Raw genomic sequence first — 26,824 nt, 5'->3', positions numbered from 1 at the left:
TACTGAAAATTACCAAAAAAATTTAATTAAAAAGCTTTGTCTAATATGGTCCTTTCTTTTACTGTATTGTTTAAAGTAAATTTTTTAAAATGCGAAATTAAACTTTTAAAAATTTATTGATTACATTAATAAATTTTATTAATTCATTTGTTTTTACTGAACAATTGATTAAGAATTATTTTGAAAAAAAAAATCAGTAAATCATTTCAGCATTATTTATTTCTATTATTTACATACAATAAAATAAGGATACATCCTATAATCGAATAAATATATTATTGTTAATAGATTTTTCTCAATAGAACAATGTATTTGTTTGTGAATGTTTGTATGTTTGTTTGTTTGTTTGTTTGTTGGTGGATTTTTGTTTTTCCTTTCAAGCCTCAAGCTGTGCGAGTTGTTGTAGTTGTAGTTCATTCGCCCGGCCTCTAGGTGTCAGTGTTGTGAGTCTGTTCCACTGACGTGAACCGCAGAGGAAGTCATTGTTTTTGCAGCCCGGGAAAATAACTCTCCTTACACCCTGTTAGCATGTTGCTAACTCACAAACTACACGGCGGTGAAGGCGGCGTCATTCGGCACAAACACTTTAACGAACTAACCGCGTTATTCATTTACTTTATCACACATTAGCGCAATGCCTTCGTTTTCAAAGGTAAGAATTCACACGTTGTCGAATGTTTAATGTCCACAAAATAACAACACGCAGGAAAAACAATCTCTGGTGTGATGAAGCTCAGTTACTGTTTAAAGTAAGGAAGAGCTTCATTGTTTTATTAAAACGCCACTTGCTGAGGTGATTTATTTACTTCGTAAACGAGATAACTAACGAGAACGAGATAACTAAATACTGTCCGCTGAGTGACGTCACGGAACAAGATACAGGGCTCAAGTTTTCAAGACAAAAAACACTGGGGGTCTTGTGCTTGGATCACTGAGCACAATTTAACTACATACAAAGTATTTATTCAATTTCCATTTTTAATTTGTGTGTGTGTGTGTGTGAGAGAGAGAGAGTGAGTGAGTGAGAGAGAGAGAGAGAGAGAGAGATTATGACTGGTGATGTTTATTGTAAGTGTTTGTTGCCTTTTTGGACTCCTTTATCATTTGTAATGTTGCTCCCATATAAAACAGTTCGGCTCAAGCCCAGACATTTTTAGGGTCATGATTGAGGACAATGTCCCGTCCAGAGACAAGCTGTTTTTTGTTCAAACCGACCATCGAAAATACCCTCTGGGCATCAGCATTAGAATGAGGAAGCACTAAAACCAAGACTGTGATCTTTGATAGCCTCCCAAATTGGTTCAATCCAGTCACCTTTTGAAAAACGGAACCAGGGGCCTCTATTACTCAGATGATTCTGGCACCATCTCAGGGCCCCCAGTTTGAGAACCACTGGCCCTAGACTACTTGTTCTGAGCAGGTGTTGTCAGTGAACAGGCTGTAAAACTGTTGGCTAAGTTACAGACACTCATGAGAAACTCATGCTGATTATCTGGGAAACGTCTATAACAGCAGTCACAATGTCAATGTTTGTGTCAAACAAGTTGTGAATTTGTTGTAACATTACAACAGGAGATCATGACTTACTCTGTGCTCAAAGTGATGCTCGCAGCTCCAGTGGTTTTCTCTGTGGGTGAACAAGGATGATGTTGAACAATTCCAGGATCTGCTTTTTTTTTTATTGGTTGTTGCGTTAAATCTTACCCAGATACAATAGTGCTATTTTCTGATTGGCTATTGTGTAGCCTCTGTTTTTGATTGACAGCGGTGCGGACAGATATATTTTGGGCGCTGCGGCATATTAAATATATGATAAATAGTAAGTTTTTCTGCGTGACAAATACAACGTTTGGTGGGAGAACGTGACAAAAGACCGAAATGAGTGACTGTCACTCTCAATGCGTGACACTTGACATCCCTGAAGATAGTTGAGGACGAGATAAAGATAAGTCGCATGAGATAATAAGGGTGTGTCACACGCAGGGATGAGATAATTGCTCGATGAAAGGAGATCGTTACTTTGGCGGTGGCGGTTACGACTTAACTCCTAGGAGTGAGAGAAAGATAATGAGATAATTAACAAGATAACCCATTTCTAGCCACGTCTCTTTTTTTTTTTTCTTTAACTTGAATCTTTAACATAATACTTTTGTTCGATGTAATTAGGAATACGAACAAAGTTGGTAAAGTTACTGTCACGGTTTAGCGACGTGAGATAATTAAGAACGGGGTAAATTAAAGATGTTTCTTTGAATGATCTCATTTTCATGACGTCATTATCTCATTCTCGTGATGCAGTCTGTTAGTCGTGTCCATTCGCTATTTCTTGCTTTCTTTTCACCCTCTTGTTGCTATAGAAACCATAAGGTGATAGAAACGAGTGTATATGAGCTGCCGTTATAGAAAACGAATCAACACCTTCTGACCAATCAGAAGCGAGGATTCAATAGGGCAGTGGTATAATTATATATAAAACTGAAGACATTCTCCACAGCACAAGAGGAACACCAGGGATATGAGGTGCGTCTTGTTTCCGGAGGACGTCAAGGAGACGTTCGTCAGGAGGGGAACCTGCGAGACGCCGAAAGCCGCAAAGTCGTCGTGGGAGAGATGCGGGGACAGCTTTTTGGACACGCCTGTGATGGAGGTATGGTATGAGAAATACACACATTCAGCTTTTCATACCATGTATATCTCCTTTTACCTTATATCTACTTTTTTTTTTTCTTTTTTCAGAAACGCGTCACTGTAAGACGGACAAGCAAGGCGGTGCATCAGCTGGCACAGACCTCCACATCTGGTAAACACCGTCACATACGAAGAGAAGCAGCTAAAGATCGTGAATAGATTTTAAAATGCTGTTGTTTTTATATTTTACTCAATTCCCTCTTATTTTAGACAGATTTATGGAAGGAGTCTTCAGCGTCAGTGGTTTGTAACAGTATGCAAAATGACACTGCGCTGTGGTGTGAGGAGTGAAACACCGTGCTTCATCACACCACTCCATGTTCTGTATCTCCAGGTCACGAGGATCCCGTCCACATCGCCTGGACGTCGAGCGAGGATGAGCAGTCTGACGGAGAACGCCAGCTCTCGATCACCAAGGCTGCACGGAGATCCAGACCTGAGGTCAGCGCGTCCGGAAGATACGGTCGCTTCCTCAGCACAGGAGCAGGTGGAGGGGAAAAAAAGTTTGTCATAAATAAGTCATAAATCCTGACCGAACTCGTCACTTTCTGTCACGTGCACATGTTGAGTAGGTTATCGATGCGAACCGACGCGATCGTATCATTCTGTTATGTGGTTGTTTGTAGAGACAGACGAGCTTCCCACCATCGATTCAGAAAGTGAGCACGAGGACAATTCTACATCAAACGAGCAAATTTCTCTGGTGAGTGAAACGTATGGAGACTCATCACTGTCGAATTTACAACCCAGAAGCCCTAAGAGCAACTTTGTCAAATTTACTACTGAAAGCAATTTTTGAGTTTAAGCAAAGCAAAATGAATCAAATAATTCATTTGTTCATTTAAGGGGATTTATTTGTTTGTTCTGAACATCTTTAGGGCTGCGCAATGGGAGGATCATAAGATCGAGATCGTGATACGTGATGCCACAAAACACTTTACTGAAATATCATTTAATTGAAACAGAAATTGCAGCATATATATAATGTGTGTCTCATACAGTGTCTTTCACGTCTTTAATCACGTGTTTACAATATGTTTGCCTGCGAGTAAGAAGGAAAGCGCTTTTGTCCGTATTACAGCACAGTGACCTTCCATTTTCTTTCGCACGTCCCAGCTTGTTATGTAACTGCGGTCAAAGGTCATGGGGTCAGCCGGGATACGCCGCCCCTGGAGCAAATCTTCAGTAACCCGGAGCCTTTAACCACCGATCCATCACTAGATAGTGAGAGAGGAGTGAAAGCTCAATTTCACTGATCTGTATAAGAACCTGTAAAAACAGTGAGGATCTGCACAAGGAAAGCATCTGATGTTCGTCTGAATCTCGGATTCGACTTAATTGGAAAATCACAGAATGTCTGATAAAATGAGCTGTTGCACAACATGCAGCTGAAAGCTCAGACAGACACTAGGGGGCGGTGTGGTCCCTTTATAAACATTCATTCATTCATTCATTCATTCATTCATTCATTCATCTATTCATCTATCACAGGAAAGTACTTCATCCAGATCAGGATGTCGGTCGTTTCTGAGGTTTACCTGAGAGCTAGAAAGAGAGAGAAAACACCCTGAAATGAAACGGCACGTAAAAACACAATTCCGTTTACACAGCTCGATACGCAGCTTGACACACCGTTAATTTATTTACATTATTTTAGTATTTTAAAATTTATTTTTAGTGTATCTGCTTTTCTGCTTTTTTTTTCAGTTATGAATAATTTATTTCAGCTCGCTGACGAAAAAACGGGTAGAATATGAGCATTTACTTAGATATAAAAAGACGAACCATAAACATTGTACATGGACTAATCTTCAAAGCATTGGAAATTTTGGTATATTTAATTTTTAAATAATTAAAAATCATATATATAAATAAAAAAAAACAATATTAATGATAATACTAAAAATTTACTTTAATAAAATTTATTTTTTTTTAGCCAATCAGAATAATATTCATTCTTCTGCCCTTCCCGGTCTGGCTCACAGTGGATCCGGATCCGGAGTCAGGAATGCAATCCCTTCGTAAGGAAAATAAGACGGACGTAATCGTAAAGCTATGCTGTCATATGGTCAGTAATAATTATTATGAACTGATGTAATGAGCAGAGCAGTAGATGAGTGTAGGATGAACTGATGTAATGAAATTTGAGTAAAGAATATCACGAACACTCTTATTTTGAAAGGTTGGTTGGTTCTCACTCCTGGTGCCCACTTGCAGTTAATGCTTTATTCTTCACTCTACTGAAATGTTATGTTTGTTTATTTCATCTCTCAAGGAGTCTCCAGTGTCAGTATGCGTACAGGAGGTTACAGGTTATTTTTTTTCTTTTTCTTTCTTCTGTAACCTGTAACAAGCTGCAAAGTTTTTGTCTTGTTAATGTCAAGATTCAGAAAAAGTCTGTTTGTTATTTCATAGCAAAACTAAGCAGTAAGTAGATACAGGACCTGAGCTATTTTGGGGATTCTTCCTTCCAGTGATGTCGTTCTCCTGTGACGTGCATCTGTCATTATTCATGGCAATAACGCAGGATGTATATATATATTTTTTACCTTGTAGGAAAGTGAACCGAAAGGAAAATCTTTTTTTTTTTTTTTTTTTTTTTGTAGCCCATAGAAAACGTATTACAGCTTGTTTATTTCCGTCTGTTATTTATTCAGCCTCTATGTTTTTGACCTGATGCTCATGCTGTGTCACAGTACGGAGGAAAGCGTCATCGACCCTCTTCTGCATACGCGAGCTCACACATGCTCACGATTGGTTAGTGCAGCTCTGATTGACAAGGCTGAGTGTGGACGTCCCTCCTACCCTCTCATGGGCTACAGATGGCCGACACACTTGCGATCTTCAGACGTTTACACCAGACTTTTGCCTTGTTGTTGTGTTATTGTTGTTTCATGGCCCGCTAAGATCAGGAGTATTTGTGGTTAAAATTCCCTTTTATCCGCTTTAGAAGGCTTGACTTGATTAGACGACTCCCAGAGGTGGTTCTGTAGTCAGTTTCTGGGGTAATGATTAAAATATGACCCGTTCGCCTATGTGAATAATTTGGGGGTTTTTTTGCCGCTTTCCTGGTGGCCCTGTGCTCCTTTATGAAATCTCGCACTTGCTGGTCAGACAGTTGACCTAAGGCTAGCTTGTGTTCCCGGTACAGCTGTCGGTCCTTCCTGTTCCTGCACATGTCGGAGCGACGGAAAGACTTTCTCACTATGAGTTTAAAAAAAATAAATAATAATAATTCCAGCAGAGATTTTTGATAGAGTATAAACTCTGTACACAGCTCCATTCAGCTTCACTCACTAAGGACTGAACACATTTTTGACTCCAAGCCAGGAACATGGTGTTCTAGAGCTGTGTGTGTGAGTGTTTGTGTGAGTGTGTTTGTGTGTGTGAGTGTGTGTGTGTGTGTGTGAGTGTGAGTGTGTGTGTGAGTGTGTGTGTGTGAGTGAGTGTGTGTTTGTGAGTGTGTGAAAGAGAGAGAGTGTGTGTATGTGAAAGAGAGATAGTGTGTGTGTGTGTGTGTGTGTGAAAGAGAGATAGTGTGTGTGTGTGTGTGTGTGTGAGAGAGAGAGAGATAGTGAGTGTGTGTGTGTGTGTGTGTGTGTTGGGGGGGTAACTAAGAGGGACAAGAGTAGGACTAGCAGAAACATACTCAGGGACTGGGGGTGTGGTTTAAAGAAGAGAAAGTGAACATTTGCAGTTTAAAGTTTGTTGGCATGCTGCCCCGTGGGCTGGAGTTGACTTTTTAAAAAAAAAAAAAAAAAGGAAGAACGAACATGTGGGCTGACAGGGCCGACTGGAATGCTGTTCATGCCTCCACATGACACGGAGGCAGGTAGTGCACCAGATTTTTCCACAACAAACTGGTTCCTTTACTGTGTCAAACGTGTTGTCTTTGGGCATGACTCACACTCACACACACACACACACTCATAATGTTGCATCAAACCTGCACGCTTATGTACATGTATAAAAGATTTCCTGATGCTACAAGATGTGCATTTCCTGTGTACTTTTTTTTTTAATTAACACAACCTGACTCCTAAATCCTTTGATATTTTTTGGAAAGCACTAATTGCCAAGATATCATGTACTTGCTTTATGTGCCATGTGTTTCTTAAAAAAAATAATAATAATAATACATTTTAAGATAAATGTTTACCAACATTTGATTGACATTTTTTGCAAAATGAATTATTTTTGGATTTTCTTTCTGAATACATCAGACTCCATCCCAGTATAGTCAATTATGTAACTGGACCTGAACATGGATGAAAGCAGCTTTGATGGATAATTCTGGTTGGCCAAACGTTTAATAAAACGTTTAAATAAAAATTCTTTTATTTTAGCAGAATCTCATTTCTCATTTTGAACCAATCAGAACAGAGTATTAAGCAGCGCTGTGGTCTAAAGGTGATAAGCGTATCTGTTCTCGACTGGGACGAAAGAGGTTTTCAGTTTCATAACCAAGCTGCTGAGTAGTGTGTCGTGTTTGTCGGGTATTTTGCCGTTATACTAAAAGTCGTGTCTCATTACCGTCAGGTGGCGGCTGAGATCTCGGACTATTCTTCCGATAGCGACGGAGATCCCGACCCCAGCCGGCCGGACTCTCCCGCTGGGGAGCGACAGAAGTCCATCAGCGAGTGGCTCCGATCAGCCCAAGCGCTGCTCCAGACGCCCCCGAAACAAACAGAAAAGCCCTCGAAGACACCTGAAGACTCTGGGAAAAAGAAGCGCAAGTTTGAAAGGTATGAATGTGACTGTTGTTGGGAGTGAAACCGGTGAACAGAGTGAAGCGTGGTGGCAGAAGCCTGGATATTTTTTGCCAGGCACAGTATCCTGAATGCTTGACTTGTTTTTACCAGGTATGAGATATCACGAGTGAGATCAATGAGCATCAGTAACCCTGATCATCTCCGATAGAAATATTCACACATTCGCACCAAAATGGATTTTTGTGGCCAAATCCTGGTTTATTTTTCCAGGATTTTGTCCAATTTTGACACTTCTGTCTTCTAGCCGTTATGAGTTCCAGCTGTCGAATGCAGGCAAGGTCAGATAGACCTGGCAGGCACTTTGTTCATTCCTCAGACACAATTTGTTCACACTCGTGGCTTTTTTCTTATGATGCCAACGTTCCGATAAATCTCCCTCGTCGATCGTGTATGGCCGCTGAGGCTTTCCTGTGTGGTTTAAGCCAAGGAATGAGATGTTCCAAATAACACGTGTGGGTTTGAGTTTTAAGTTTTTTTTTTTTTTTTTTGTTCACAGTTTGTTGTTTTTTATTGATTTATTTTTTTATTCCAGACACTTCTGTACGAAGCATCTTTCAAAAACAGTTGTGATTCTGCCTGATCTTATACGGGTGTATGATATCCCTCAGTAGTTATGATTACTTATGTGCTTACAAATCTACATCACGATCACAGGAGGTGAACTAAAATCCTGCACCTGATCGTTTTGTTAATCAGTGTTTCTCGTCTTCGCAGTCGAGGGCTCGCAGAGAGACTGAACAGGCTTCAATCTCGACAGAAGTCCGCTATAAGCTTCTGGAGGCACCAGCCTGTGTCCAGCATTACCACAGGAACAGGTATACACACACACACACACACACACCATTCTGACTATATTTCTACTGCAGTGTAGGAGTTTGGAAAAACCCATCAGACATCACGTTGGCGGAATTCTGAAAAAATCTGCACGCGACCGACGGATTTGTTTGCGACTGTTTTTGCGTCACACAAGCTGTCGGTATTGACTTCGTCGTATTGTCCTTCTTAAGTAAAGCGAGATTTCTGTGGCTCCAGCTAAGAACTTCCTAAAGTGCAGCAAAGCCAGAAGCGGTTTCCACGTTTCTGGGTGACTCTCATGAGCCTCCGTGTACTGATACGTACTGGTGCCTTCAGCGACCTTCACCTGCCATGTGTACAGGAAATTACAAACCCCAGAGCATGTTCTCGTCCTCTTTCATTTTTGTTTTCCATGGTATAACCGTTTTTCTGTCTTTTAATACCAACCTGGTCACGTGTGTGTGTGTGTGTGTGAGAGAGAGAGAGAGATGTGGGCGTAAAAGAAAACAGGTGGAAAATGAAGTAAGATAGTAGATAAGATGTCATGTAGAGTTAAAAGGTAAACGTGTAGCAGTAGTTATTGTGTGGGAGGATGCTTATACATGCACACACACACACTCACTCACACACACACGCTCACACATACACAGGCTTCATTTAAGGCTAAAAGATGCCAGAAGATCTTTACTGCCATAAACTGTAACTTGATTTGAGATTAAAAAAAAAAAAAAAACAATCTTATCATTTCATGTGATCATGTAAAAAATCTGGATGGTAGATATATAAATAATCTGGGGCGCTGCGATTCAAGACGTGAGCTTTTCGATAGTAAAAATCACCAACGTCCCTGAATATTGTTGTTGTTTGTTTGTCGTGCCGTGTCAGAGCACAGACCAGGCGTGTTGGTGCTCCACGTTCAGAAGGTGTGGGAGGTTTGCGGGATGCAGGCTGCGCTGTGCCAGAGACGCCCCGAGAGCGAGACGTGCGTCGCCCTGTTCAGCAGGGAAACAGCCACTCAGCTGGCACCCAGCGCAGACGACACCATCCATGTGTATCCACCCTGGTAAGAGTCGCCCTTTAGCTGTGCTCCAGAGAGAAAACTGATCATAATTATTTCATCTGTAAAAAACCTAGGAGTGAAGAAAAGTGAAATGTTTTATGAAAAAGAGGGGTTGGGGGTGGTGGGGGTGGCCGAGTTCAGATACAGCTGTGATGGGAGTTTTCTCTCTCTCTCTCTCTCTCTCTCTCTCTCTCTCTCTCTCTCGCTCCCTCCCTCCCTCCCACGTCACTGTTCTGCTCTAGGGAATGGCCTACATTCCTCTTCCTGGCAGCTCTTTGCTCATTTCCAGCAAGCCAAAGGGAAAAACACAGCTGGATCCTTTTTCTCCCATTTCCTCTCCTTGGTCTTTTGCTCTCGCTTTCATTCTTTCTTTCAGTCCTTGTGTCAAGGAGGAGTGGACCACAACAGCTCTTGCTGATGGGGACAAGGAAACAAATTGCAAACATGTGCAGGACAGGGCGTTATTGGACGAGCGGGCCGGGGAGAAAATCCAAGAGTTTAACATCACCTCTGACCTAAGAGCCTAAGCACAAATTTGGAAGCACAAGTTTAACAGGAAATTTCCACTCGCACCAAAAAAAAACGACAGACGTCAACAATAGAATCTGGAATGATTGACAGCTGACCCCTAACACACACACACACACACACACACACACACACCCGTCTCCTCTCATCTAACTTACCACCTCTCTAACAGTGGTCAGGAACGCTTGCTTGCATTTCCCTAGTAAATGTAGTTTGTCGGACTGTTGTTGTTGAATATGTACAGCACTTGTCTAAGGTTCATTCAGTCAACCAAACGGATTTTATTTCCCTCACCATTCTCTATTTTCCTCAATACAGCATGACATTCCTGCAGCACTGAATCTTTCAAGCACCCTGAGCACGGGGCCAGAAAATTAGTAGCGTGAAACGGAGGGGAAGTGGGCAGGGCTTTCCAGAGAGATCTGCTAAGAGTATGTATGTTCCAGCGTATCGTGACGTTACAATGCAGAAATCGTGCAAAACCAAAAATCTAAACTGTCAGGTCTGATACATTCATGTAAACACCCCCTCTCCGTATATCTCCCCTCACCCGCACACCCCCTCGTAGTTCCTTCACCAACAGGACAACAGTGTGACTTGCTGGAACGCGCCCCGTGGTTCTCTCTCTCTCTCTGCTCTTCTGGATTGTCAGGTCTTCTCATCATGCTAATCTCTTGTGTAATGTGTAGAGACTTGAATGCAGAATAATTACTCTCATAATTCAAATGTGACAATGTGTTTGGGTTTTTCCTTTAACCCACATGAGCAACCTGTCTCACTTCCAGCACTGTTCTAGTACACGCTGTGCGATGTACTGACTACAGTAACTAACTTAACTAACAACTAACTAACTGACTCGGCAGGTGACTATGAGCGTGTGAACCACACTTTCACCTGTTTTTTTTTTTTCCCTTCCTTATTTTGAATACCATGAGGCCATCCTTAAAAATATTCTTGTTTGCCGTAACCTGACCGACCTGTCAATTTAGGACCGACCAATTTTTTTTTTTACTCTTCAATCAACTAATGCAAAAGCAATAAAATAATATTACAAACGAAGGCTACGTTCTTTCTTTTAAATAAAAACCTGTGACGTCATCTATGTTTACACTATTGGTTACCGGATGTCACACTACGGCCTGTGCGTTCGCTTCGTCTCATCCTCTCATTCACTGTCAGAGTCAACGGTTCGCGCTTGGTAATGATGGCTGCGGCTGCAGTAAACAAAATGTTCTCGTTCACCGTTCAAACTAATTTGTTTGTGGTCTATAAAGCCTGCGTCAAAATAAGGTTTGCAATGATGCGCCCGAAGGAACGGGTTGAAGACCCAGACAGTGACGTCACGATATGCTAATTTGTTTAAATTCATACCTACATAATCACCGTCACCAAAATTGTACTTTTTTTTTTTTTTTTACATTGAAACTTGAAAAAAGATATAAACCTAAATACCTAAATAATTTTTTTCTGTTACTGCAAACCAAAATATTTTTAAGGATGGCCTAAATCCTCACTACAGATTTATTTTATAATTTTATCCATCCGACTATTTAATTATTTGCCACTTTTAAAACTCGCACACTAATACGGCTGACTGTTTTACACACACATTTCCTACACACAGAACAAATATTTATTAAACTTGTCGCTAGATTCAATTCGCCGAGGTTTCGATTCATCCTTTAAAGTCAAATAAGATAACTATAAGGACTAAATAATAAATAGAACTAATTAAACAAAGCACGGATCCCTGTGCTATGTGCAAGTATATATTTTTTTTAAATCACTATCATATTTTCTGATTATTTTACGGTCGTTCCTGTTCTCCTATTGTTTGTATTGTAGAATTTCTGTAGACTAATCCACCACGTTTGGAATCGATTGAGCTAATAAACCGATAAGAGAACGGACTTTGCGCTATCTCGGGCCGTGAGGTGACGCCGAACGGCCTGTTTGCGTTGAGCGGGCGAGCGGCTCCGCCTCTCCTGTGTAAACTTGCCTTAGCTGCTTGGCTGCTGTCCAACTTCCCCGTTCAGCCCCATGGTTCATTCAGTTCACAGAGAATTTAACAAAAATAAATAAAAAATCAGCAACCACTCAGCTCTGTCCCAGGACCTGCTAGAGTCATGACGTACCAACATGATTATCTTGCCTAGTGCGTCATATGGGGAGGACTGCGCAGGTCTTGGCTTGTAAATGCAGGAAACAAGAAGTATCTTTTTGTGTGTGTGTACAAAATTGTTTAGGTGAAACCAGTCACAAAAACTAATGTCAATTTAATAAACAAAAATGTCAGTCACGAAATATTTTGCTGCTCAAAAAGTATGTTTTGCTTGTCAGGTGTAATTGCATCTGACCCTAAAATTCGCATTCTAGAGCACAAGTTTTTCACTAAGGGCCTTGTCTTATTTCACTGGAGTGGAAAAAAGGCATCTTGATCAGTTAGAGAGTCTTTATCTATGTGGTGTCTAACGTTTCCCACGCATAGCCTATATCTGCCTCGATCTAGAGAAGGCAAACAACGATGTTTTAGTCAATTTTCAGCGTTTTTCTGATGCAGTGCAATTTTACTATATATATATGTGTGTGTATGTGTATATGTGTGTGTATATATATATATATATATATATATATATATATATATAATATGTAGTAATGTACTGTAAAGGTTGCTGATGCAAAAAACTGATCGAGGTTCTGTTGAAGGTCTGCAATAGTTTATGTATTACAAGGCAACAGAAAATATAGAAATCTTCTGCTTTTAAAAAATGAATAAAATGATTTCATGAAATGATATAAAAGCAAATTGTGACAATTTATTACAGTATCCTCAGATCGTCTAATCCTAAATTAAAAACTGATGTCTGTCCTTGTGTTTATTTAGACAGTGAATATTAGAGAGTTGTTAATGGTCGAGCTATTAACTGAGTCATTTCTGTAAAAGCCCTCAGTGATGGCAAACATTTGTTGAGGGGGGGGTTTCATTTATTAATTTTATATTAAGACAAAGGTATTCCCTCATGTAAACATGCCTGAACTTCTAAACATTTCCGTACATCTGTACATGCCACATATGTTGTACCTAGCACAGCTGAGATTGTTCTAGAAACCCGGGTGTTGAGCTGCACTGGTTGAACGCTCTAGGTCGGGTGGGGCACAGTGCACAGATACAGTAGGCAGATATCATTCCTGTGCTGTACAAAAAAAGCAGCATGTGGTCTATAGTAGCCTAGGTACTGTAAAGCTCAAACACACATGTACAACCAGGCGAAGGTGAAGCGAGTGTGGAACAACGAAGTGAGCGATAAAATATGGTTCGTCTTCGGTTATATGGTCCAGTCAAATTCATACTTCCACACACAAGTTGGCTAAAGGTTCACAAGCTACAAGAAATGTTCGATTTTGTTCCCTCGACGGCTGTTAGAATTCTTGCAACGGTTTCTCTTTCTTCTCCCCTGCTACAGGCAAAGCCTGACTGTTGACGGCGAGCGTCATCCCATCATCCTCAACACTCATTTCAGTCAGAAAGTTGTAAGAATGACAAAGCAGGACAACAATGGGACTTGCTTAAAGGTTCTGGGCCTCAAGGACAAGACCAAACCTTATCCTTTAACCAGGTGCTTATGGAAAAGGGAAGAGAATTTCAAGTCTTCTCAGGCATTCGTTGCTAACAAACAGGTGTGTGACATGTCTTTCTTCACCTGCCTGAGTTTATCTAGCAGGTTTGTCTGTTCTCTTTTGCTTAAGTTTTAATAAATTTCATCCCCACCCAGTTTATTTAACAATCATTTGGAAGACAATCTTTCAACAGCCTTTTGAAATAATTCCCTTCTGTTTCACTCCTCTGGTGGGAAACACCTGAATCGTTGTTCCAGAACCGTTCACAAAGGTCCAGCGTTAAACAAACCCCAAGCAAGGGAAGTCATGCCTTCATAACTCCAGGCATCTGATGCCCACTTTCCACCAGAAAGAACCGGGTGCTGGTTCAGAGTGCTGGTTCGAAGTTGGCATCCAAACGCGGCGAATCCTGATTTAAAAAATGATTTTAAAATGGAGCTAACGACGTTTTTTTTTTTTTGTCTTGTTGGTCACAGCCCCTGACGCAAGCGGTTCTTAAGTCTAGACCACTTTTCCTGGTTCAGAGCCGGTGCTTTGGGTGTCGAAAAAGAAATAACTAATTTTAAATTAGGCTCTGGCTCTGAACCAGCACTCAAACTGCCTCGGTGGAAAAGGGGCATGAGTGCCCGACTTTACTCAGAGGGGACGGCTCTAAACAGCACCCCTTACCACTAAAGCAGGGTTTTTGAGGACTTTGTTCACCTCAACAATAGTTGTTGCTCTGGTGCAGAATCCTTCTTGAAAGAAAAGGTATACCTCACAGTTCATTACAAGTAAATGTATTGAGTTCCAAAGGAATACTCATTGAGCTGCTCAGGATATGAAATGGTTCCTAAAGACCCTCTCTTTTTGTATGTTAGGGCTGTAGTTCATGCAATGTAACCACATGATAGGTTCAAATCTTTGCCTCTGTGTTTTGCTGATTTCATTCAAAGGACAATCGTTACACTTAAAAATCCTGCCCTTCGGCATTCCCAAGCACCACAGGTGTGTTGACGAATGCAAGCAGCCTTGTCACTGTGCCATCAGGATATTACCATACATGGCAAACAGGCCTTCCGGAGAACATTCCCACTCTTTACAACATTATGGTGTTTGGTCTCAAAGTGAAATCAGAAAGAAATTCTTGAAGCATTCGTTGGCATGAGTCTAGACTCACTGAGAATGCTATAGCCACCCCATCAAACTAGTGCCAGTCAGATGCAGTCAGGCTGCCATGTGTGACGTTGCCAGCTGTTGAGTTCTTTAGAACTAATGATAGCAGCTTCAGATTTGCTTGAACTGTGGACTAATCAGAAGTGTGTTATCAGCTTATGGCCGGCCCTCAAAACCCACAGATGAAAACGCATCCTTGTCTCAGTGAAAGTGGCCCTGGCACAGACTTACAGGAGATACTGAACATAAATAAATAAATACATACTGTACATACATACATGCATACATACATAATGGGGTGGGGGGTGGGGGGTCTAGAGTTGTGCTGCACCATAGAGAAATAGTCCCCATGGGATGGGTGCCTACCTTACAGCCGCAGTCTAATCCAAAGTCTGAAGTCATCATCTTGCCCTTTAGACAGGTTTCCAATCCCAGAGACATCCATTGAGTGGCAGATCTGTGGGTTGAAATACCATCCTGATAAGAGAGGTCAAAAGAAAGAAAAGAAAGGCTGAGCAGAATTGTATCTTACACTATACAACACTCCCAGACATAGTGGGTTTAAGCTGAAGACCACTTGGGGTTCCACTGATGTCAGCCAAACGGTTACTGAAACTGGACAGTTGAATATTGTCAGTGGACCTGGTGATCTTCATCTCTACGAGTCTTCATCTCTACAGGTTAGGTCAGTGCAGCTGTCTGAGTAACTTTCATGTTCTTATGTTAATGTTCACCTGCCTTGGTGGCTGCATATGTAAGTGTGATTATATGAACTCCTTTATAACCAGAGTTGGGTTCCAGGGAAACAAAGCTGTATGAGTCACATAAATTAGATGGACCATGTCAGCATCAATCAGCATTATCCAATTGTTTCTCATTGCTGGTTCCCACAGTTAATACAAACATAACCTTTACTGGACAAACCAGATCAACGACTGTATCGTTTAATTTACATAAACTTTACATGACTTTTCAAAAGACAAAGAAAAACAGTTCATTTTTATTGTCTCTCCTCCACAGCCCCACATGGATGTAGGAAGTGCCTCTGAATCTCTGCTGGAGGCTTTGGATACTTGTGGGACGACAGGATCTGTGTGTGGTCCTGTGGAGGTGGTGGTCCAGAGGATCTATTCCGACTCTGTCACACAGTTTCCTCACACAAGCTTACTTAGATACCGGACACTTAGCAAGTGTCTCTCTGAAACAGCAAAGCAACAACGCTTCAGCAGGTACGGTACTTCTTTAGTTTCTGTCATGCATCCTTTATGACTGGACGGTTCATCCTTTATGACTGGACCTGCATATTCAACAATGCAAGGATATATATTATGTCCATGTAGTAGGGCTGGGCGATATGGCTGAAAACTGTATCACGATATCAGTGTTTCATGTCGGTCGATATTGATATTTTTTATGACCCATTTAAAATAAGGACCAGAATAAAAATATATTACATTTAAATATTTTTATTTTAAACTTAACCTTCCTCTGATCATAACCCCCTCAGTTATTAAGACAGAAATGTCAACAAGCAGGAAAACTCACATAATTATAATGTAAACATGAGTCTAAAGTCACAATGAACACTTAAAGGTGGGGTCTCCGATGTTTGAAAGCCAATGTCGACATTTGAAATCACCAAAACAAACACGCCCCTAACCCAAATGGGTCCCACCCCTGTATTGATAGCTCCGCCCACACATACATACGTAACCCAGGCGACTAACGGAAAGAAATGTGTCTTTATCATAGCTGAAGGGAAGAACAATACAATTGCAGATAAACAAACAAGTCAAAAATGACACACAAGCATAATCATGTAAAGGACAAAGGCATATATTAGTTCTGTGTAACAAAACAAAACCAACGTTACTCACCTATCGAGAAGGAAAAAAGCGCCTCGGCGTCTTAAGTAAAGTTGGTCACATATTCACAGATTGGAGTTTCCCGAGTCAATAACTCCTGAGCTAAACACTGTTACTACACAAAACACGGTTGTAGCTGCGTCTCTACATTACTACGATAGAAAAGAGGTGTTATTTGTGTAGTAACAGCGTTTATCTCAGGAGTTATTGACTCAGGAAACTCCAATCTGTGAATATGTGACCAACTTCCTGCTCCTTCAGTTCTCTCCAGCGCTGGAAAGCTGATCCTATATTAACACGTCCTACTTCTTACCTTATCGTAAGTCTTTCTTCTCTTTCTTTCTTTGTTTTTATCCTCCATGTCAATGTTAAAACCGCTAATGCTAATGTCACACATGCGCACTGAACACTTTCTCCGCCCATATTGACAAGACACGCCCCTTTCTGCTCATTGGCTACACGTTTGTTTTGATTTTTGTTTATTATTCGGCCCGACTCAGTTTTCTGAAGCATTTCTCAAAAAGCGGAGACCCTTCCTTTAACAATTATCTCTTACCATTTAAGGTGTAAAATGAAAGAAAATGTAAGAAATGCTTAATAAAGTGTAATAAAATAGTGCAAAGTGTTAAATATAAACATAGAGAAACCTGAGAATTTAGTAAGTAGAATTTAGAAGTTTAGAATTTAGTAGAATTCGGAAGTTCACTAGCTGTTCACCTTCTGGTGAATAAAGTGTTTTAAAATAACTGCAGAAATATGAAAAAGTAACTGACTTTTCCTCTTTTATTTACAATTTCCTCGCTCTTTCCTCGCTCTACAATTTTCTGCTCATTAGTCGCCGGTTACTGAAGAGGAATCCAGAAAAAATCAATCACAGAAACACTAGCCAATTATGGGTACCTCTAGAGGTCCTGTATTTGAAAGAAAGCAGATGGCCTGTGACCCATACAGCTTTTCCACCAAAAAGAACCGGATGCTGGTTCAGAGCTAGTGCTGGTTCAAAGTTGGTTCCACTGGCGAACCTTCTAAGAACCGGTTTGCCTTTCCACCGGTTAGAGAGCCGTCACAGAGCCGAGTCTGACGTCACTGTATGTGTGTCACATTACACAGCAACATTAGCGCAGCAGCGGCAAACACAACAACAATGGCGGATGTTGCTTTACTGTTAATGCGCATGGCTTTGTGAACCTACATTAACACCCAAACGCGGCGAATCCAACGTGTTCGTGCAGCTCCATGTAATTTGTATAAACGGAGGTTGTTATCGAGAAAGTACATAATGTTATTTTATCATTAACACAGAAAAAAGTTAGCCTTAGCATGTAGCTACTTACTATCGTGTCTGCTGATAATTTATCATATTGCAGTAAAGTAAAAGTGTATTAAACATTAGTATACTTAAGGTACATTATCTAACAGTAGCCCCGCCCCCAGCCCCACCCACAGCCCCTGACACAAGCGGTTCTTAAGTCTAGACCAGCAGCGTTTTGGTGCTACTTAAGAACCACTTTTCCTGGTTCAGAGCCGGTGCTTTGGCTGTCGAAACAGAAAGAACTGGTTCTAAATTAGGCTCCGAACCAGCACTCAAACTGCCTCGGTGGAAAAGGGGCACCAGCATGAGCTGCAGCTAGCAATGGGATAGCTTTACATTTCTCAGAAGAAGCACATTTTAGCTGTCAACCTCCTGAAATGTACCTGTCCGGGGGTCAGGAACGGTAGGTGACGAAAAAAGTACTAATTTCTAATTAATAAGTAACATCACACTGAACTTTGGCCTCTTTGTTTTCTTATTGTTGCCTGCCATACATACAAAACCTCAAAATCTATCAACGTTTCCACCTTTGTTTAAGGTCAAAGTTTGAAATCATGGCCCCCTTTTTTTTTTTTTACCCACTGTCCTGTTGAGTAACAGCAGTAGGTCGAGATTGTTGACAAAACTGACTGGGACGCACGTGCTGATGTGATGGAAAAAAGACAGATGGCTAGACACTGAACGCCAAGAGAAAGAAAGGACCCTGTAAAGTGTAATGGTCGGGGCAAGTCATTTGACTGCTTCCAGTAACTTTATCCAGGTCAGATGCTCTGGTAGGTTGTAAACACATGACTTTGGATCATCACGTTGTGGTGTTATGTATATCCCAGGATAGAACACTATACGGAGAAGTGAGCGAGCCTGGACGTGACCTCTCAATGGTAGCAACGATAATGTTTATGTTCAAGAACGGACGACGCACAGATCAACACACTCGTCGTCTTTGAGCCATGCAGATTGGGCAGCTTGGCACACGTCACAACCAGAACTCCACTCTTTTGTCACTTCCTTTTTGTTTTTTCTGTTTTCTTTGCACATACCTGACATGGTAAGATAAATAAATAGCCTCAGTGGCTTGGATGGACTGCCCATGGTAGCATTTTGTTATCTTGTGAAGTAATCATCTAGATAGTATAGCGTATCAAGAGCAATCCAAGTTTTGGTTGCTTTCTGGAAGTTTCCAACCTTTCTTCGAACTGTTTTCGACTATCTTGTGTTGTATTTTGGTATCTTTATCAATATATAAAATGTTGGAATAATAGATTAAAAAAGTCTCATGAGTTTAGCCTATTTTCCAAAGATCCTTAAAGGCTTCAAGCTTTAGCAACTTTAAAGTTTTCAACCGTCCCTTTTTTTTATTTTTTATTTAAGCTTCACTGTAACTCGTTTCCTGAGAATAATCAGGATTTGTTTTTACTCCAAGACAATATTTGGTTTCAGAAAAAAAGATCTGTAGAGCATAAACAAGCTGAAGAAGCTCTTGGTTTTGAGCAGAGTAGTGGAGAGGAGAGGAGGGGATGTTTTCTCGAAGAAGTTAGAACAAAATGTGCTGGAGGTGTCTGATTACAAGCCTGTTTATCACAAACCACGTCCTCATTGGTGGATCATGTGGCGGTAGGATTCCCTCCCACTTTGTTCTGGCCAATACGGGAAGTTTGGAGCATTCTTATGGGGAGGGCTAGTCTCGGTGGGGTTTTGTGTGTGTGTGTGTGTGTGTATTATACAAGCTCAATGGTGTGCAGTTCCAGTAAGTGCCCCCACATTGCTATGAATTCCTGTGATTACTCACAATAGCAAATTCCTGATGGTGGCCAATGGCAGTGGGCCGGGAGAGTCTCTGACCGCCTCATTCACCAGAGGAAGAAGGAGAAACAAGGTAGTTGTTTATGTCCCCCTGTTCTGAGCATGTGGTCCTGCTCTGTCACCTTCTGGGTTCTCTTGTTACACACACAAACATACACACAAGCCTAAACAAGCCTCGCTGTACACAACACCCAAACCGTTTAACCCCATCAGTCAGCTCGCATTCTCTGTCCACAGAACACTTCAGTTATATCAGAGTTACCGTCATTGTTGCACTTTATTAAACTTTCCAGCAAAGCTGTTCTTCTGTCACTGGGCTTTTATGCCATGTCATTGTTGACTCGTCATTAGTCAGTTTCCGGGCCAGAAATGAAACCTATATCAACATGTATCAAATATTATAATGAGGACACTTTCATACTCACTCACTTCATTTTAGCCAAATACAATTTCACTATATCTGTTTTACATCCAACCAACCGCCCCACCCCCCATCGCCCCCACCCGTCCCAAAAAATTGAGTGTGCAGCATTTATTTCTATGTACATAACACGTCACGTTATCTCTTCTTCTCTGTCTAAGCTTGTGCCAATGTAAACACTTTAATATTAACCAGAATGAAAAAGGTTATGTTTGCTTAGGAGTGGTGTGTTAGTGAGTCACGTACATAGACCAGGGTTTCAACTCTTACTGGGACAAAATATCTGACCAATCCTTTAATTACGGATATACTGTAGTTTCTCACTCATGACAGAGGCCTTGGCACAAAGCACTACGTTTGACCCTGAGATCTCCGTACCACGTGTGAAGCACGGTGGTGGTAGCATCACGTTTTGGCGATGCTGTTTTAGAGACTGGAAAACTAGTTAAGGTTGAAGGCTGAATGGACGAAGCCGCGTTCAGGGAGATCGTGGGGGGAAAGTTCCGTTCCACAAAAGTCTAACAAGCCTAAACATATGACACACATTTGTCTTTCCTCTTCTCAGGTGTTGTTTGCTGGTGCAGGATATTCACGGCATGTTCAGTGAGGTGGAGATGCAGTACGCGTGTTCAGAAGAGGAGCTAAAAGACTTAACAGAGCAGCTGCAGGGAAAAGTGTGTCTGCTGCAGGGACTGAAGGTGATCCAGCGCCTCACTCGCGAGAGGTGAACACCACCCAGCCATATGGGATTTTTATTTGATTTGAAGCTAGCACATAAACTTATATGCTATATACGGCTAAGTATGTGCACTCTAGCATTACAGCTTTCCGTTCACTGGAACAAAGTCCCTGTGCACAAGGACAGCTCCATGAAGACATGGTTTGCCACGGTGGAAGTGGAATAACTCAAGTGTCCTGCACAAAGCCCTGACTTAACCCTAATCGAGACCCTTTTGGGATGAACTGGACCCTTCGCACTCAACATCGGTGTCTGATCTTACTATTGTTCTGAATAAACACAAATCCTCATAGCCACAATCCAAAATCTAATGGAAAACCTTTCCAGATGAGTGGAGCTTGTTCTAACAGCTCAGGTATGACCAAAGGTCCACAAACCTTTGGTAGGGACACTTGATCTGTGAAACTTGGATATCACCAGAGGGATATCCAAGCATAATAAATAGTAGTGTCCAAAAACTTGGAACCTTAATCACAAATTTAGTTTCAGTACCTTGAGAAACAAGCTGTTTGGAGCTTGAGCATTTAGCATTTTTAAGTAATAAATTGCAAGTTATGACGTCTTGGTTCATTTTGGCACCTTCGACATCAGAAAAAAACACAGATGCCTCAAATCAAAAACTGACGTTTGTGATGACTCTGATGTTCATTTAGCCAAGTGCTAGAGGTATGAGAGGAAGTTGAGGGGGTGTTTTCTTAATTGCCACTTGCAGTGTTGCCTCAAACACACCTTACTGCTGTAGGTATAAAATGAATTAAAATGCTTCAAAATGTGCTGATATAAAAAAAAAAAAAAATCATTATGTGGGAACAGTAACTGCTATTCATCATAACATACCATCTGGGATTCTTTTCTTTTATTCATTCCCGGACATTTTACCTTTTTGCTTCTGCACAGACCCAAAAGACCTCCTTCATTTCCCATAGATTATTAATCTTGAAAAGGTTTGTCGATGTGAATTTTGACCTGAATTTCTAATCCCCCTTCCTGTAGTCCGTCGTGTTTATCTCAGTCCTGTTAAGCGCTGCGTCAAGCCGGGCTGGAAGAAGCAGTCGAGCAGGTCAAGTATGAGCTAGCTTCGGATTAAGAGGCTGTGGAACTGGTTCTAAACAATACGTCCATGCTTTGCTGGAACACGCGCACACACATGCGCACACACACACACACGGTTCACAGCAGTCTCACTGACTCCAAGACCCCCAGCTGCACGCACTAAACCGCTGTCATGTATTAGAGGAGCTCAGGCTCAGCATTTCTACAATACACGGCCTCATAATTCCTGTTTTATTGGCGCTGTCACGTTCGCCTGTTCTTATCATCTCACAAGTAATCTAAGACCCGTGTTTTGCATCTATTAGTTGCACATGTTTTTGAATAGACCCAATCTGGATATAAAAGCAAAACATGAGCGTGGAAAAGGAATTGCACTTCATACGGTTTATCGTGACAGAAAACTTTTACTTTATCGTTCAAGTTCTGAAGCTGAGAAGGATGTTGGTTCTCGACGTAGGTTCGTGACTTCGAGCGAGTGCAAGAATAACGACACGAGCCTCTGCTTGCAGGTTTAACGGATCTCGCGTTCGCCTCTTGTTTTCGTCAGTGTGCTTTGGCTGACTGTCAAACAAAACGAGGCTAATTAAAAAAACAAAACAAACGAAACGCGTTCACACGTCGGGTTTGTCTTGTCTGCCTTTCTACGTTTTGTTAGACAAAATCATTGTCAATGATTTTCTGGTGAACGCTTTTTTGCTTGAAGGATTTTTGCAAAGGCTTCAATTCCAATCCAGCTTCAGCATCATCACTCATTATGTTTAAACAGGATTTAAACAGGCTGTCTGCCTGAAGTCCCGTTGTTAATAATTTGCATGAATCTTCTCTAAAGGGTTTGTAATATTTCACCTTAATTATAGATAATAAACCTCAAAGTGATCCCCCTTTCTCTCTCTCTCTCTCTCTCTCTCTCTCTCCCTCCCCCTCCCTCCAGATGTGCTCAGCTCTTCAGTTTGATTGACAGTTTGTGGCCTCCCACGGTTCCTCTGCACGTTCCTGGAGAAGGCTCATGCGATCAGACTGTAGGTTTAATCCTAATACTTTGTTAGCCTCCTTTACTCTGATTCACTTCGTGCCTTTTTTTCTTTGTCTGATTGATAAATTGTGATGTTTAATAGGTTAAAGCTTCCGCAGCACCAAGTTTCTGCTACAGACTGGCGGGACAGCGGGACTGCGTGTTGGCTAAACGCGAGTCACCGCTGTACCGCCCTCCTTTCATTCAGACCCTCCGAGAGATCTTGCAGGTTTTGTCCATTTCACTTAAAATCCGGTTGTTTGCTACATCGTTCGGCTTTATTAACACTCGTTCCGTTCCTGTCTCCTCCAGGACGAGCCCGTGAGTCGACGATGCAGCTTCAAGGGCACGTTGGTGTATAAGCGAGAGCCGGTCAGTTGGAAATCAGTAGTAATTATTTCCTTTTCAGTTGTGTCTCCTTGATGGTTATTTTATTGATTAGTTTTTATCACCACGTGTCCTTGGCTAATCTCCACTCAAAGGCGTGAGGTAAACCTGACCAAGGTTCAGAAGTTTCAAGGTCTAGAAAGATCTTAGGAACTTTGTACCTTTTCAAGATCCCTTTGTGTACAGCTATATAAAGATATAAGCCTTATATACAAAGTAGGACAAGTATTATTAGTAGTTTTAGTAGTAATGTTTTTTTTTTGAGGACATGCTCCAAATTCATCGTTCCTGTTGTGTCAAGAAAAGTAATAAATATATAAAAAGCAATTAACATTTGATATGATTTGTTTATAACTCTGAATATCACCACACAAATCTAAACAACACAGCCGTGTTTCCAGCTTTTATTTTAATCTTTTTTTGCTATATATCCTGACTGGCAGGAGCCAACAGCCAATTTGTAGCGATGGATAAAAAAGATATTTGGATATTGTGACAGATATAATGTCCACCTGTTCATTTTTAGCATGTAGTTTTTTGTTTTTTTTTTATGATGCGTCTGAATACAGGATCAAGAAGAGAACGACCTCTTGATGTTTGTTACGGACTCCAGCTTGCAGGACGAGAAGTGCTCAGAAAGCACGAGCAGAACTCTACCTGTGTACGTCAGCTCCACCTTCCTGCTCCAGACGTCGGTCCGTCAAGCCGTCGCTGCACTGACACCCCGCTTCAGGCCGAGGCTCGTTTTCAGAGACGCCGTAATCGAACGAGGTGAGCTACGTGTTGTCCGTGGTTGTTCCTCTTATGTTCCAGCACTTTACATCACTTTTTTTTTTAATTGGAACGAATCGTAGTTGGTCCACAGAACTCTTTATAATGTGAACCCTCTTTAGGGAAGGTCACCATCTCGAGGCAGTCTGTGGTTCGACCGGACTCGGTGCCATCCGAAAATCAGAGTATTTCCTCTCGCCAGCGTGTTCTGCTGGATCGTCTGAGTCCCGAGAGCCCGCCCTGCTCTCTTTGCACCGTTACAGGTTAGTACTTTCTCAACTCTCACTCACTGACCATTTCAGCAGCTTTTCTTTCCAGCTCTTCTTTCATCACGTCCTTCTCCAGAACCTGTTCAGGTTTTTTTCCTCACAGTTATTTAAGCGCTCTGGGATTTGTCGTTGTTTTATTTTTTTCTGTGTTTAAAATACAGAATTCCGCCTCTTACGTAATTTATTCACCTGCAATGTTTTGAATTCCGCACGACGGTCTTTTGGCTTTCGGATCATCCACAATTTTTTTTAATGAAGCTTTCAATTTGTTGATCCTTAAGTGGTTGCAGCTTGTCCATGTGCAGAAACAGATCATTAGCTGTATGGTCGTGCAGTGTTTTTATCAGTTTGCTGAACAAAGAATTGGGGACAGACTATTTGCAGCAAAAGTAAATGCCCCCTTAACATTGGGTCAATGTTTTTGTTTACGTCGGCTTGGCCGAACATTTTAAACTATAAATGTGTGTTTGTGTGCGTGATTGATTTTTCATCTGTTTTCTTTCTCATCCTCATTGTACAGGTGTGGTGATGGACATCGATGAGAATTCTGCTTTTTCGTGGCCAGTCTGCTGTCAGTGCGGTGGTGAACATTTAGAAGCGCATGTAGACAGACAGTAAGTTCATTCGTATCATAGATAACGGATCAGTAAGACATTACAGCTCGGTAATGACATTACAGCTCATTACAGATCTCTATTCCGATAGGTCAGAAGGTGTGGATTTTAGGTGCAGAAATGTAATAGTGTCATGTTTTATTTATTTATTTTTTGTTTTGGTTTGTTTTTCTTTCTCTTTGCAGAGACGTGTTTTCGTGTGCAGCGTGTGGTGTCGTGGACAAACCAAGCAGAAAGATGCAGCTGGAAGTGTTTCTCAGCTGTTCGTCTTCGAGTCACTGGACTGTCAAAGTTAAGGTAAGATGTAAATGCAGTGAAAGTGCATTTTCAGATTTTTTGTTAGATCTGCTCTCACCCCCCGTGTCAAAGAGGAAGGAAATCTCATCCGGTTTCATCACACGTTTGCTAGATGTTTGAGATTATCTTAAACTGAGTCTTGTGAAACTGACATGTGTGTGTGTGTGTGTTTGTGTGTGTGTGTGTTTGTTTGTGTGTGTGTGTGTGTGTGTGTGTGTTTGTGTGTGTGTGTGTGTTTGTTTGTGTGTGTTTGTGTGTGTGTGTTTGTGTGTGTGTGTTTGTTTGTGTGTGTGTTTGTTTGTGTGTGTGTTTGTGTGTGTGTGTGTTTGTTTGTGTGTGTGTGTGTTTGTTTGTGTGTGTGTTTGTTTGTGTGTGTGTGTTTGTTTGTGTGTGTGTTTGTTTGTGTGTGTGTGTTTGTGTGTGTGTGTTTGTTTGTGTGTTTGTGTGTGTGTGTGTGTTTATGTATGTATGTGTGTGTGTGTGTGTGTGTGTGTGTGTGTATCAGCTACAGCAAAACTCCATCATGTCCCTTCTAGACTCAACCGGAAACACACAGGTGAGATTCCTGTGCACCCTGTTAAGTTACTCTCAGTGGCCACTTTAATAGGAACACCAGAACATTTCTCACAATCAGCCAATCACGTGTCATGTCAGAAATACATACAGATCACGCAGATAAGGTCCTGATCTTGGTTGCAGCCTTCTGCTTTTGCAGCCTTCAAGATTTGTTGTGTCGAGATGCTTTTCTGTTCAACACTGTTCTAAAGAGTAGCTATTAAGCCTTCCTGTAAACTGGAACCAGTGAGCTATCTCAACAAAAGCCACATTATTGTATGAACGAACAAGTGTACAGGTGTTCCTAATAAAGTAATCAGTGAGCGTATAACACCTTGGTTAAATAATGCCACTTTTTTTTTTTTTTTTAAACTCTTAAATCTCAGATAATACAGTAGCTCCCCAATAGACAAGTCCCTATTGTGTTGTTGATGTAGAACCGATAAAGTAAGTGGTTGAATTATGTCACAGATTGGCACGCTGAACAGTGCTGTGGTGTAAATAACAGTAAACATATGCAGCGAGAGTCTAGTTAAAGTTTACTCGTTGTCATCTCTGATCGACAGGGTTACGAGGTGGAGGCGGTGCTCGGGAAGAGTGTCGGCCCTCTAAACGCCTTCATCCATGTGGTCACCCGCTCTTCCACCCTCTGGATGGCTTTGGAGGAGATCACCCTTTGACCTGGGATCACAAATACATCTGTGTGTCTTACTTCACTGGTCTGTCTAAATACCAAAGCGAGTATAATTTTTTACAGCCTAATAAATCTGGGTACAATCCGAGCCGTGCTTTTTTTACGACCCGTGCTGTCATGTGATGTGACCTGAGGTGATGTGAAGGAACGAAGGACATGTTCATCATCATACTGAACGTCTGCTGTGTGAAGAATGAGGTGCTATTAATAGGGTTTAGAAAGAGTTGTTTTCACAGGTGTTAGTCTGCAGGTAAAACTAACCCTCGGAGCCAAACGTTCGTGAAGAGTGCAAATAAAACAAGTTGGTCATGAACCTTGCTGAAAATCAGAATTAGACTGGATTATTTACCTATTAAGTAATAGGACTGTTCCTTTTGCCACACCCACCCTCCATCCCTCCATCCCTCTATCCCACC

General features: G+C 41.4%; 1 protein-coding gene and 1 long non-coding RNA gene across 4 annotated transcripts; one reads left to right on the top strand and one right to left on the bottom strand.

Moving 5' to 3' along the window:
• Positions 1-427: 427 nt before the first annotated feature.
• Positions 428-26,733, top strand: spidr (scaffold protein involved in DNA repair). 3 transcript variants are annotated; one of them, XM_060871048.1, is made up of 20 exons: positions 428-652; positions 2,495-2,647; positions 2,737-2,800; positions 3,023-3,175; positions 3,315-3,391; positions 7,228-7,433; positions 8,175-8,275; positions 9,141-9,318; positions 13,308-13,521; positions 15,637-15,845; positions 20,583-20,741; positions 22,741-22,828; positions 22,925-23,050; positions 23,134-23,193; positions 23,778-23,979; positions 24,102-24,242; positions 24,769-24,862; positions 25,048-25,159; positions 25,665-25,715; positions 26,281-26,733. In XM_060871048.1, the coding sequence occupies exons 1-20, from the start codon at positions 635-637 to the stop codon at positions 26,392-26,394; spliced, it is 2,520 nt and encodes an 839-aa protein (XP_060727031.1). In that variant the 5' UTR covers positions 428-634; the 3' UTR covers positions 26,395-26,733. The 3 variants fall into 3 exon arrangements, with proteins under 3 accessions (XP_060727031.1, XP_060727033.1, XP_060727034.1); XM_060871050.1 differs by lacking the exon at positions 428-652 and having other exon boundaries at positions 2,572-2,647; positions 3,023-3,191; XM_060871051.1 differs by lacking the exons at positions 428-652; positions 2,495-2,647; positions 2,737-2,800; positions 3,023-3,175; positions 3,315-3,391 and adding an exon at positions 6,369-6,520.
• On the bottom strand, positions 3,612-6,055 carry LOC132846366 (uncharacterized). Its single transcript, XR_009648507.1, has 2 exons — positions 4,855-6,055; positions 3,612-4,705 (listed from the first exon to the last, which is right to left on the bottom strand). It is a non-coding gene; the product is annotated as an uncharacterized LOC132846366 (long non-coding RNA).
• Positions 26,734-26,824: the final 91 nt, after the last annotated feature.

Source organism: Tachysurus vachellii, chromosome 5 (genome assembly GCF_030014155.1).
Source record: "Tachysurus vachellii isolate PV-2020 chromosome 5, HZAU_Pvac_v1, whole genome shotgun sequence".
Taxonomy (NCBI): Eukaryota; Metazoa; Chordata; class Actinopteri; order Siluriformes; family Bagridae; genus Tachysurus; species Tachysurus vachellii.
The sequence above is the reverse complement of the archived record's forward strand: the minus strand, read 5'-3'. Positions and strand labels throughout refer to the sequence as shown.